The sequence below is a fragment of the Strix uralensis genome, chromosome 7 (assembly GCF_047716275.1).
Source record: "Strix uralensis isolate ZFMK-TIS-50842 chromosome 7, bStrUra1, whole genome shotgun sequence".
NCBI lineage: Eukaryota > Metazoa > Chordata > Aves > Strigiformes > Strigidae > Strix > Strix uralensis.
In genome coordinates, this window is record NC_133978.1 from 34,739,164 (window position 1) to 34,753,339 (window position 14,176).

Consider the following 14,176-nt stretch of genomic DNA (forward strand, 5'->3'; position numbering starts at 1 on the left):
AAATGACAACATAAAAAGAATTCTTGTTTGAAAACGCAAGTGACTTTAAACCACATGTTATTACTTGTAAGTATAGCATGCACATGCATCATTCATTTCAGTGTCCCATTTATGGCTAATTGGTATATATTTCAGTTGACATATATTGTTCTGCTGCAAACGTGTCAAATTCCTTAACGATGTCTGTGACAAAAGCATAGTGCTTGAGATATATAAATTACGCTCTTTACCATATAATCATTCTTATCTATTGGGAATGCTATTTGTGACAAATCATGTTCAAAAATACACACTAAATTGATTATTTTTTTAAACTTTAATATCACACCATTCACTGCAAGTCTTTGATTGAATCTTTAAATGTAGAAATGTTTTGATTTTTATCTGCATCATTTTGTAGCTTTTGAAAAGCTCACTTTATTTATTAAAGGAAGACTAGCACAGCGCAGATCTTAAAATGTATCTTTTGTTATCAGCATAAGAAAACAAATGGGCTATAATTGTGGATATGGAATGAGTAATTTTGTGAAAAATGCTTTGTGCTGTAGTTTAGGTTTTATAATTCCTGTCAGAAATTACTATTATTTTGTTGGTGGGCAGCATTGCAATCAGAATTTTAAATATGGGAGCAACTTGGGCCACGTACTTTCATTACATTTTAGATTGCCATGTGCAGTGTATTTCTCTCCTATATTACAAATCATCCGAGAACAATAAAAAAAAAAATTGAAGATTTCATGTGACTCTAATTATTACTGAGATATAGCAGTGCTCATTGTTGTCTTTAGACAATGCTGTCTATAGTCATTACTTTGCTCCATAAATCAGTAGGATAATGAGGTTCTATCTTTCAAGAAATATTTGAGCGTATCTTAATTTGGCATTGATGAATTTTCCTTCCAGAACCTCTTGAGGGTTTTTTTAATCTAGTTTGTCATATTAGAGCTTTCATCACCTAGCCACAGCTGACAGTGTTATGTACGCATATTTATTTCCATACCTTTCTGGCATGTGTCTTGAGAGGTTGCAAATAGGAATTTTATAATGTTATGCCTGAAGGCTATTTTGTTCTTAATTTGAGTGTAAATCACAAGCTATTTTGCCACACCCTCATACTTCAGAAATATGTGCTCCGTATGGTTGTATTTAGCTGTGAAAAACAAGGCTAAATTTATTAACATTTTGTTACTTATAAAAATTGGAAACAGTTTCTTTGACAAAAGAGATATTTACTTGAAAAAAATACCATCTTTTGCCAAATAAATTATATAATAAGTTCAGATACCCATTTTTTCCCTCTGCAAACCCTCTTAAATTTGAAGACAATGGAAGGGTAAAATTTATCAGCATTCTTAATCGGTCAAAACAGAAGTCTTCAGCAGTGAGCAGAGGAAGAAAGGAGGAGGTCGATGTGATGCTCCCACAGCCCTAAATGAAAAAATACTAATAGCGGCCTACATGTCACTTACTTCTAAATTATGCCTGTATACAAACAGAAACAAGAAGCAAAGTACTCTTTAAATTAGTCTAAATGTTGTATTCACTTACACAATAACAATTGGGTGGCTACTACACTTGCTAACATACTGAAGACATGTATTATGTGACAACCAAAGACAAAAGTTGCATTCAAGTCCCTCTTCGTGCTATGGCCCATGTAATTATTGTTGCAGCACATATCCTATGAAAAATCTTACTTTTATTTGCATTAAGTGGATAATTGCTTCACATCAAACCAATTAGGAAGGTGAAGGGGAAAAAAAGGGGATCTAAACCTCCAAAGCAATGCACTTTTTTGCATAATAATTCACATTATTCTAATTTTTGCATATAATTTTAGGTAAACATAAGTCTCATTGCTCTCATTAAAAATAACAGCAATGAACAATACTGGTGGCTTGGGTGCCTCAGTTTGGGGTGTGCAGTTTCAGAGTTTGGATTCCCCTGGAAGTGCTGATTATTCCCTTTGGAAAGTGAGGTCTCCCATGAGAGTGGTACCATTTCTTGATCAGAAAAGGTTCTTCATGGAGGAGGAACATAACACCTTAATGACATGGGATACAAAACACACAATGAGCGTGTGTATGTCTTGTGTGAGGTGATGGAAGAGCAGAAGTCATCCCCTCCTCTGAACACGGAGCCCTGTGTTTGCTGACCGCAGCCTGAGTCAGGCTACAGAAACTTCCAAAGGAGCTGCTTAAAAATAAACTCAAACTCTTGTTTTAGACTGACAACCTTTTCCTTACTGTCCTTAACTCCTTACCCAATCACCAACGATATCTCATTTGAGGAGAGAATAAAAATCAACAGGAGAGGAGTGTGAAAAGAGGTTCTCAACCACCTTCACCCCTCAGTGTCAGTCCCTCAGGAGAGGCTGTGGCCTGACCTCACATCTCTCTCCAACCTCTCTCATCTCCCCTTTGCTTGTTTGGAAAGCAGTGCTATCTGACCATTTTATACCCCTGCAGAGGCACAGTAAATTCAGCGGGGAGTCAGAGAGGAGGATGTGTTTGCTCCCTCTGCACCCTCACTCTGCAATCATCTATCTCCAAACAGCATCTCCCACAGAAAGCGGGGAGGGACAGTTTGGGAAAGGAGGTTTCTCCATTAAAGAGACACTGTAGATTCTCAAGCCTTTGCTTTAATTCAAAAAGGAGTCAAAACATCTTCGCTGGGTCATGAAAATCAGCCTCACAGTTCTGAATTACTGAAGCTGAATTACAAACCCTCTCCCGGCGGCTACCACAGAAGGGACATTGAAGGGCAGATCATAGCAGGGATGAACCGTTTCTTGCTGGGTCTGAAGGGACGGTGACACCGCAGTAGAAAGGGGCATATTTTTGTTGCAAAGGATGCTGGTAGGGGATTAAAAACTTCTTTTTAACCATGGAAAATGTTAAAAGTTAAGAGAAAAGTGACTGCACTAAAGAATAATTCTCCTTTTGACCCACAGAGAAAGAGGTGCTTAATGAAAATATATGATCACGGACAGTGTGAAGATAACTGTCTGATCAGATAATGGAATTGTTTTCAGTGATAAGAATGAATCCATTACTAATGCAAATAACGATAATAATTATAATTTGCAATACAGTAAAAATCACCTAGTCTACCTCCTCCTCTGACAGGAGACTGTATAATAAATTATAGGCTGAGAAAAAAAAAATTCAAAGGGATAAAGGTTAAAAGATTAAAAAAAATTCTGAAACTTAAATGCTTAACAGGGAAGTCAAGACCTGAAAGCAGAAATTGGTGCTATTAAATCAAGCAATTGTGAAGAATGAGATATTATTGAATTGATTAACAAACCAGAAACCAAACGTTTCCACGTATCACTACCTCTTGTCACAGATTTCAATAATTTTGAAAGAACAAAAAATTAAGAGTTGGCGTATAACAAGAAAATTAATTATTTAAATGTAAGTGAATATGCTAATAGTACTCTGGGAAGATGAATATAACTTAACACACAAAAAGCTTCCACAAGGGTTCAATAAATTTGAGGAGTTTCACCAGTTGTTTTCTCTTTGCTTTGGTATCTGAAACATGTCCAGCTGTTCTGTCACTCCCAACCAGGACTGCATTTGCAGACCATGCATATCTACAGGGCAGATCTTTTGGGGTTCTCTGGGCACATCAGGACGTTCATACCGATTCCATAATCATCTTTGTTCATGTGAGGGCTATTGGGTATCGAGACAATGTGAAAAATGCTTCATTTCACCTTTGTGGAGGAGGAGAATAGAGCAGATGAAACAAATCTTGTATTACACAGTTTGCACCACAATGAGCTGTTTTATTGTTTACAGCAATTCTGCTTTCTCCATTGGTTAAGCAAAGAGGAAATAGTACTACATGAGGCTTACCATACATCATTGGCATCGTACCAGTCATATATATTTAGGTGATGGAGCATTGGGAATCTACCATGAGAACATGTGATTCTTCCACACCCATCAATACAGAGAAAAATAGCACTTAAGCAAACAAGTCTAAAGCACTGTCTTCCAACACTCTTCATTTAGATCCCTGTTTTCCAAAGCACAGTATGTCCCATAACAGCCACATGAGAAAAGCTGGGAATTTTACTGACAGGGGCTGTGTAAGGAAGACTTAAAGACCAGAGGTGTTGACACCTAGTCAAAAGTAGGGGTGACTACCAGATTAAATTAGTTTTTAACCTCAGAGTGGAGCCTGGTTTTCTGCAGTTGGAGTATTTTATTGAATTTTAAATTCACAGTTAAAAGCTCAGTGTGTCCTGCCTAACCTTCCCCAGCAACTTGTTCAGGCAGTTGGAGATTTCTCACCCTCTTTGAAGTTTTTCACTGCAGCAATTTTCATGTAGCTGAAAAGCTCAATACACTTCAGGTCAGTAAAGCACAAGTAGTTTATCAGAACTTCCATGCTACAGGAGTTTAAGGAAAATGCTTTAACAATGCAAATTCTAAAAGCAAAATGAGTGCAAAACTCACAGTATGTTTCATAACCATGATCAGAGGTTACCTCATTTATCAAAATGTATCAAGATTTATCAAAACCACACCCAGCTAATATAATATTAAACTACTCTAACAGCTCCTAAATTTTAAAGATGCACCCTTCAGATTGCACACAAGGCCTTTCTTTAATCAGTGTTTGCAAAAGTTAAAAACGCAACGTGCCTCGACTACTCACGTCACATTTCATTGTTGCTGGTGCTTCTCCAGGGCTTTCTGTTTCACAGTGGGATGTGCACAACACAAGTCCTCCAGGTGTGTGCACACAGAACGACCTTGGCATTGGTTTCCAAATGTCCTTCTAGCAACAAGATGTTTATCTGCAAGAAACCAGCATCCACTGTCTAGTCCTCAAAGCCACCAACAGTGCCTTAAAAAAGATCGCAGTTCTATAAAACGTGATTGAAAGACCTGGAGTTTAAATAGAGAATTAGATTCAGGGCAAGCATGAAACTACTACTCTTCAGATACATATACTCCTCAGATACAAAAGCTGTCAGAGCAGGAATGGGATGAAATGTTCCCATGTTCTCTAGGGGTAGGACAGCCACAGAGAGTCAGAGGTGACATTATGTAAAACTTCAGAAAGCTGAGGACAGTGAAACACAAATAAACTGCCCAGGCAGGCAGCACCACTGCAGAATCAGAAGGTTTAAAACCGAATGAATGTTGGGAGTAGCTTAGGCAGAACTAATACCGTTTTGAAGCAGGAAGGTGAGATATAGTTGATGTCAGAGGTCCTTTCCAGCTACATGCATCTCCTGCGATGCTCTGGATCTGGAAATACTGGATGGGTGTGCACAGAGAGAGAAGAAAAAGGGAAAAAATCTAAAGCCCCAATTAATACTATATACTACCTGACTCTGAAGGAGAGAAATGATAAATGCTTCTGTGGGATGTGATCAGTGTATTTTGGCAACATCCCCTCAGTCCTGTAGCATCTTTGATAAAGTGCGTGGCACTTTTTGATATTCAATCTCATGTGTCTCACCCCTAAGACAAAACAAAATAACCACAAAATTAATTTAAATGTGTTTTGAAACACCCTCAGTCGTGTTACCTGATTCTTCAAATGCCTTACACAATTATCAGACTTATGTGCTGACCCTGTTGCCCTGAGCTAACAAAATATCTATTCTCCTGCCCACCTGTGTACTACTTGATAAGGACTTTTTCATGGACAAGGCTGCTAGCTGTGTGCTCCCAACACCCTGCAGATACTACTGCCATCTGGGACCTCTGCTTACACAAGGAACATAGGAGAAAATTATCTAAAGGAGGATGCTGTAATGTTTGTGGAAAAACACACTTAAATACAGGAACCCCTGCAGATGTCATGCAGGACCAGCATGTTTTCAGCTGGATTCAGCTCTGCTCACAGCTAACTTACTTCTACTCCACTCATTTCAAGGAGTCGATAGTAATCTAGATAAAGCGTGTGTGTGTCGGTGGGGCGGGGGGAGTGGGCTGAGAAAATAGATCCATTGTGATTGTCACTAGATGAAAAGTAAAAGGTCTGTGAACAATGCATTATACTGCAGTGCTTTATCTGCAGCCTTGCTACGTGTTAGCAAATATGCAGTGATGGCACATCTACGATATGCAGTGTACTTGTGTGGGGAAAGCATCGGGTCAGCGCTGAGCTTGCTTTGTACTACAGAGGAAGAGGATATGTTCAGTCTGGTGTCTGCTCTTATCAGCTGATGGCAGACGGAAGTTCCTACTAGAGGTGCAGAGTTTATTCCTCAGAGGGAAGGAAATACTCCTTGTTGTCCTTAGGAGAGAGTCACCTTTCTAACTCCTCAGATTACTGTGGTTTAGCAAACTCTGGCATTCACAGCTGTCAGTCTCACCGCTCCTTTCTACTTTGAAACCTTCCCTGATTTTCAGTTACTGCTGGAGCACACCAATGTCTCAGCCCTCCCACATTCAAATCCTGGTTACATACCTCTTAGCTGATTCCTTTGGTTTCCTTACACTCAACCCAGTACCATCCTCCTTTTGGCTCTGTTGCAGCACACAGTATTCCCAGAGTAAGCTTTTACTGTATTTTTCATTTCTCCATGTTCCTGTGAGCTCACCTGTGGACACTGATAGAAGGATCATAGTGGTTGCAATCTACCAAGTTCTTAAAACAATTTTTTGCCATCACATAGTAACGAACACTATGTCCTAGTTTGATGGCTTCTAATCTGGGCACAAAGCCAGTGGGATATAGCATCTAGTAAACTTTTCCCTGTTATGACAGTTGCTGAAAAATGAGAAAATAGATACTACAAAATTATAGCCAGCACCTACATAACTGTATGTGAAACGATGATACAGAATTTCTTGGTTTGCAGAAAAATGTTTGCAGTTAACTAACTTCATATACTGCACTTAGTCCTTTTGTATCAGTGAGGTATATGCTCAGCTGCTTTTGATATACCCCTTAGTGATGCTGAGATCATCTCACTTTTTTTTTTTATCCATGAGCATGTCCACATGTTAAGTCACAGGTATGAAAACAGAATTGTCATGAACTCATACATCACAAATACACCATGAACATCTTCACCTCCGCAGAGGCTACCCAGCACTCCAGACATTTGCTGTGATGCATTTTCAGGATGGCATAATGTCTTACGTTTTTACTGCAAGAAATTGATCTTTGCATCCGTAGAACTGCACAGGTTGTAATGCAAACTTCTTCCTTTGTTTGAATACCCACTTTCAGATCTCTAATTTGAAGGAAAAAAGCACAAAATTCTGTACTACCAATACCTTGTTGTCATCTTACAGTAGTCCCACCATAAAAATGTTTCTGTGTGTTAGAACAAAGCAAGGGATGAATGAGAACTTATAAAACAGGATTTATTCCTAAAAAAGTAAGTACAAGCTTTCCAACATTAGTACCTAATGAGATTGGCAAATAACAGGCCTGAATCCCAGTTACACAAAGCATCTGCAGTTGTCACCAATTTATCCAAGCTGCATCTCTTGAAAACCAGGCAGCTCTTGCACTGAGTAAGGGGACTCTGAATCCATTGTCCTTAAGACAGATGGCTGGGTGGTGTTTAATATAGCTGCTTAGGAAATTGAAAGGAGAGAACCTCTTTGGGGGAGCTGAATACTGATGACATGGAGGTTGTTTATTATGTCTATTACTATGAAAACATCATCCGCAAACTTCGGTAAGGTTTTACGTGATCTTGGTAGAACAAACACTTTATACAGGCTCCTTCCTATCAAGACAGGGATGTAACTTCAAATATAAACACACTCATATGAGAAAACCTTAAGGTTTATAAAAGTCCAGTGAAAGGACCAAATTCTGAATGCACATACGTGAAACTCCCCTGGAAACCAGAGCAATACGCTAGAACACTGAAAGCAAAATTTGGTTCTTAATGTGTCCCTGAAGACTGTAATTATATTTCCCATTGTACTAGTAACATTAATTGAATGTTTAGCTGAAATCAAGTTCATTACAAGTTAAATACAGTACCTAGCCTATTAGGATGGTGTTTATAATTATAGTCATAAAGCACTTGTAAAACATCTTCATTGCAGCAAATAGGTGGAAGTTGGGGTGTAGTGGCTGCTATGCATCTCGGCTCATTCTCTACATCTTTGCACCTGAGCAGCACTGTAGAGTAACGTCACACACACACCACTCAATCATCTCCACAGCTAGTGCCAACACTGCTGAAGAGGGACATGACCCACAACAGTTAGCAGAAATATATAATATTGCACAAACTGTTGTACAAGGGTTTTTTTTTCAGAGCAGCCAGACCTTACTAAACATTCCTAGATCTAGAAACACACAATAAAGATGTACACTCTCATGCAAATATACCTGGTTATAATTTTATCAAGAAATCAATCTTTGACAAGGCCTAAGAGACTACAGTCCTCTTTGATATATCAATTTTGATATTTGATTTCCTGACTCTCTCAGAGCATCATGACAGAAAATATCTAATCTGCTTTTGGTACTGTCCAAAGTCTTTCTGTCTTAACTCCAACTGACACCCTACTCAGAGCTACACCAACTTTGGTGGAAGTTGAGTAATCACTAGCAGTGGACTTCTAGGGGCACTCCATATGTGCCCAAGGTAGAAAGTACACGAGTGAACTAAGAATGCAGCAGCCTCTTGTCAAAGGGTTGTGTGTGCTGCACAGGGGCCTGCAAGCCCTTGGCAAAGACTCTCGGTGTCCACACATCTAAAAGGTTGAAGAAATCTCATAAGCAATACATACAGTTGGTGTCACTTCTGCTCAGTTACACATATGAAGGAGCATCCAAATGTAAGTATAACCACTTGGCCTCTCTCACTTTCATAATAAATTAGGTTTCTTTTTATAGCCATTTTCATAAAAAGAGAAACAACAAAAAAAAAAATTAGTTTTACAGTATTTTATTTGACATGATTGAAGACACACGAACACTCAAGATACAATCCAGACAAGTTGTGAACAGCTCCAAACATCAGTGAAATAGCAATTTATCTTGCACAGAGGTGAACAAGACCACAATGGTTGGTTTTATAATATAGTTTAAGACTGTTTCAAGCAGGCGAGTACTGTGACGTTATGCCCAACAACTTTTATACTATTCATCCGCTTAAGCCACTTCATATCATAAATATGCAGCTTATCTTGGCGATTAAATCTCTGCAATATATAATTAGCCTTCTCATAATAATGCATTAAAACTCCTGTATATAAATATTGGTATAGTCATACCAATGTAAACTGTCCTAACCATCACTGCACATTTATCATATTCTAGCACAATTAGTCATTCCATCACAATTCAATGCTAACTTTCAGCCTAGAGTTAAGTAACTTGGACCCACACTTGCAAGTTGCTGCTTAGAGCAAAACTTCTGCCAAGACCTCTGCTTTCCCTAAGGCCTTGACTTTTCAACATTAAATTGCACAATGTCATCTGAAACCCCTACCAAAAAAATGTTCTGCAGGGAATCTCCTGCAAAAGTATCAGAGTTACTATTCTAAAATTATTCATTTCCTAATAAATTTCATATTAATTTTACAGCCTAATATCCTTTATCAAAATGGGCATCCACATGCCACTTACATTGTAAAGTTAACTGGGTTAGAGACTACAGACCACAGTATAGTATTCTACTTACAATTCTAATTCCTTAATTCCTTAGAGACAAGCTAATTTCCCATTCTTAGAATTAAAGAGGGCAACAAGGACAGCTGGGAGTTTGTTCAGTAGTTCAGTGCTCTGCAAAGATAAGCTTGATAGTGCTCTCATCAGACTGAATGAGGAAGTGCAAAAATATGCAAACCACATTTTATGTTACAGTAATTTCAGCAACAAACCCCTGCTTGGATCCAGATGGGATCTTACAAAAGCTGAATAAGAAAGGGCAGAGAATCATTACTGTGCAGGGAACTGTGCTTCAGAAGAGCTGCAGAAACTGTCCTTAGCATTCCCTGCAGACAGGCTGAAAACAGCACAAAAATCATGGGCCACCCGATCTTGCAGTTCACCTCCTCAGCAGAGCAGAGAGGGGGAGGTTGCAGCCATTTATTAGACTAGATTCTGTGTTAACTTAAGGCCACTGGAAATAATCTGTGCAGAATTTGACCAGTTCAGTTTAACATAAGATGTAAAGACACCAAAGCCTACTTTTCTTTAAGAATTTTGTCTTTTGGTAGGTAGTAGTGGTAGACAGAGACTGGGTCTTACCTGCAGCTACAATAAATCAGTGTTGCCTGGCTTTGGAAGGTAGTTTTTGTGTTTGTTTGGGTTTTTTTTAAAGTAGAGAAGTTCCTTAATAAAAGCCCAAAACGTAGTGAAGAAGCTGTATATCCAGATCAAACAATCTAATTTTTAACTTGGTTTTACAGGAGGATTCATCCATTATTATGATGAACTGCTGGAGATGGAATGGTCACCGTCTGAAACAAAGAAATGAAAGTCCCAGCAACATACTAGTGCATCTGTGTAATATGCTTAAGTGGTATGACTTGCATTGCAGGAAGAATGTTGTATTCTCTGACACACCAACATTTCTTTCCTATTATTATAAGATCAGCCTTTTATATTTCATATCTTACCATCTTTAAAAGCCTATAATTACAGAAGCTGATTGAGAAACTATGTTATTTAAAATTAACAGCTGAATGAAATCAACAGAGGCAAAGAGCATTTTTATACAAGAAAATAGCACTGTAGAAAGAAAGAGTCTGTACAATATTTAAATATTGTATATACATAAAATTATATTGTTCATAACTCATCTTAAAGTTTCTCTTGTTTGTAAACCATGGAAAGCAACACACAAAAAAATCCCAGTATTTAGCTTTTAAAGCATTTAGCAGGCAGCAGGAAACTGAATGCTAGCAAGCACACTTTGTAATTATAGAAAGTATCCAGCCAGATACTGTGACTAGCATTCTCCATAGTCTTTTTTTTTTTTCTTTTTGCCTTTTTTTTTTTTTTTTTTTTTTAAAGCTGAATGCAGAACAGATTTCACATTCAACTAGGGAATTCTGCAGAAGACACAGAAAACTCAATGGCAAAATGCAGTTCTGCAGCTCTTTACTGTGGTAAAACTCCAGGCTAAACACAGAAAGCTTAAGTGCAGGATTGGAACACAAATTAGTGAAGTCATTGATAAAGCTTTCATTTCTCAGAAGTGTCAGTAATGGATTTAACTCATGCTCAACTTATTAGAAAGGACGGTTCAGTTTAACAATTAACCTTTCAAGGTTTCAAGAATGTAATGAATTCCAGCAGGTAATCAGGCAGCTCTATATAAATGCTCTGAAAATGTCAGCAGTTTAGGGTGATGCTACAGGTTAGCATCAGTCTGTCAATTTGGAGTGGGATTGGGATTTGAATCTGAAATTCTCAGTTCATGGCAGATACAGACCGTAGGTTTCAGAAGTTATCCACCAAAATTGTGCATTTTGCAAAATAAAAACTGTTCCCAGTTGCAGGAGAAATTTCGCAGGTGAATGTGCTTAAGGAAAAATTTCCAGAAAGTTATTATTTGGAAAACAAGATGCTACCATGACCATCATTGTGCTTCACCTGCATCAGAGTTGTCTGCTCATAGCTATGTAAGGAATGTTTTATTTAATGCTATTTGTAGTTTCATTCTCTTGGCTTCTGCCTTCCACTTTACTGGCCATTCAACTCAACCCAGAAATATATTTTACTCAATTTAAATGTTTGCTACTCAAAATATATTACTACACTTTTGATCTGGATGTTTTCTCTCTTTTAAGTTGTTTAAATCTTCGTGGACAACCATCACCTAAATGTACTTCCACATCTTAACACAGGGATTAACAAGAAAAGAAATAAAATCACTTGGAGAAGTGCTTGAATACCAGATGAGTCAGAGGGACCTTGACAGGCTGAAGAAATGTGCAGACAGGAATCTCAAAAAGTTCAATGAAGGGAAGTGCAAAGTCCTGAACCTGGGGAGGAATAACCTCATGCACCAGTATATGTTGGGGGCCAACTGGCAGGGAAGCAGCTTGGCAGAAAAAAACCTTGGGGTCTTGGCAGACACAAAGTTGAGCGTGAGCCAGCAATGTGCCCTTGCAACAAAGAATGCCAATAACCTCCTTGGCTGCATTAGGAAGAGTATTGCCAGCAGGTCAAGGAAAGTGATTATTTCCCTTTATTCAGCCCTGGTGAGACCACATCTGGAGTGCCACATCCAGTTCTGTGCTTCTTGGTACGAGCGACATGAGCATGATGATTAACGGACTGGAATATCTATCATGTGAGGAGAGGCTGAGAGAGCTGAGACTGTTTAGACTCAAGAAGGCTCAGGGGATGCTACAAATGTGTATAAATGCCTGATAGAAAACAGTAAAGAAGATGGGGCCAGACTTCTCAGAGGTACCCAGTGAAGGAACAGGAGCCAATAGGCACAAATTGAAACTCAAGAAATTCCTTTTAAACATAAGAAAAAAAAATCTTCTTTTGCAGTGAGGTTTGTCAAATACTGGAACAGGTTGCCCAGAGTTAAGGCATCTCCATCTTTGGAGATATTTAAAACTGGACAAAGCATCCTGCTCCAGCTGACACTGCTTAGAGCTGAGAGGTTGGACTAGACAGTCAATGGACATCCCCTCCAACCTCAACTATTCTGTGATTCTATGATTTCAAATGGAGACTAATAAAAATAAGTTTAGAAGACCCAAAAGGGAAATAGCTTTGTTCTCAATAACTTTCCAAAGTATAATGAGGGTAATGCTAGCTATTTAATCCAACAGCTTGTTCTAAGAGCTTTGACAATAAAGGCCTTGTTTTCAAACTGGAGCAATCAATATTAGGCTCCTACAATATATATATATATTTTCTAAATCTAATTTTAAGGATTTCTGAGGATTTTCTTTTCAGTAGGATCTCAGAATTTAAGAAACTCAGTTCCTGTTTCCTTAAGTCATTGATTTTCAGCGCTTACAATTTTGAAAACACAGGGCAAAATCAAAAGAACACTACAGACTACTAATTTGTTCCCATTGCCAGAGGATGGTGCTGTTTAGACAGATATCCCACACAGATGCATCCCCCTACAGCAACCACGTGGGTGAGTTTTTCTTGGGAGGAGGAGGAAGAAGAACAACAAGGCAAAGAGATTACAATTGTATATCTTTTTAACTAATCTTCAGGACCCAACAATAATCAGTATTTACTTAATAAAGGTAGACCTTTTAAGCATGCTTGAGTAACTTGGGAACTTTTACTACCTCTGGAACTTTTGCTCCCCAAATTTAAGGGTCTTTCAAAATCCAGCCTTTGGTCGTCAAAGGACACAAACATGACATACCCCACCTTACTAGCTGTTCTCATATAGCCTGCTGAAATTCAAGTTGATTACGTGATACATGAAAGTCAAAAAATGGAACAGTGGAAGATCAATCTCACAAACAGGCTGTGGTGGGGAAAATGGGCTGTTAGTAGTTTAAGAAATCAATACCAACTTTGACACTTTTAGAGGTGGCAACATCAATGGCCATGGCTTTGATTTCAGTGTCCCCAAACTGCATAAGTGTTTTGATCTCCCGCCGGTTTGGCACTGAAGCATCAGTTCCCGTGAGATCCAAGCGAAGGGTACCACACTTCTTCACTCCAGATTCGGTGATGAAGCTAACATTATCTTGTTCTGAGCTATAGATATTGATTACTATTACTAACTGAGAAGGTTTGGCAGGTGTGTAACTGCGTGTCACAGTTTCTCCAAGGGCTACAGATTGGTCGGCTGAGATAAATTTGTCAAAGACATCAGTGCACCAGCGTGTGCCATCTTTGATTAGAAGCTTCTCTGACGGATGCTTCCCTTCCACAAACCGATTGAGCACACCCACACCATAGGTGAGAGGTGAACGCCGCACTTTGATGACAGCAGGGTCTAGACCAAAGAGAACAGCTCCCTTGAGGATAGTGAGACCCACATCCTGAGGAATGATGACTCGACATCTCGAACCAAAAGCGCTCTGGACAGCTTGTTGGAGTAAGGGGGATTCAGCGAAGCCACCCACCAGGAACAGAAACTTGACATTGGTCACTTCTGGCTTATCAAACACATCACCTAAACAGAAACAGAGCCCATTCAATGGGGAGAAATACACTGTGACAAGGCAATGCAGGTGAAACTCCTAATGTCTGAGTGCACTGAACATCCCATGCACAA

General features: G+C 38.8%; 1 protein-coding gene across 1 annotated transcript in view; it reads right to left on the reverse strand.

Annotated features, from left to right (window-relative positions):
• Positions 1-8,883: 8,883 nt before the first annotated feature.
• HSPA12A (heat shock protein family A (Hsp70) member 12A) overlaps positions 8,884-14,176 on the reverse strand; it is a 62,234-nt gene continuing 56,941 nt past the window's right edge. Inside the window, exon 12 of the mRNA XM_074875369.1 lies at positions 8,884-14,074. Within this exon, the coding sequence (XP_074731470.1) occupies positions 13,440-14,074 (635 nt within the window). The 3' untranslated portion in view covers positions 8,884-13,439. The remainder of the gene's footprint in view (positions 14,075-14,176) is intronic.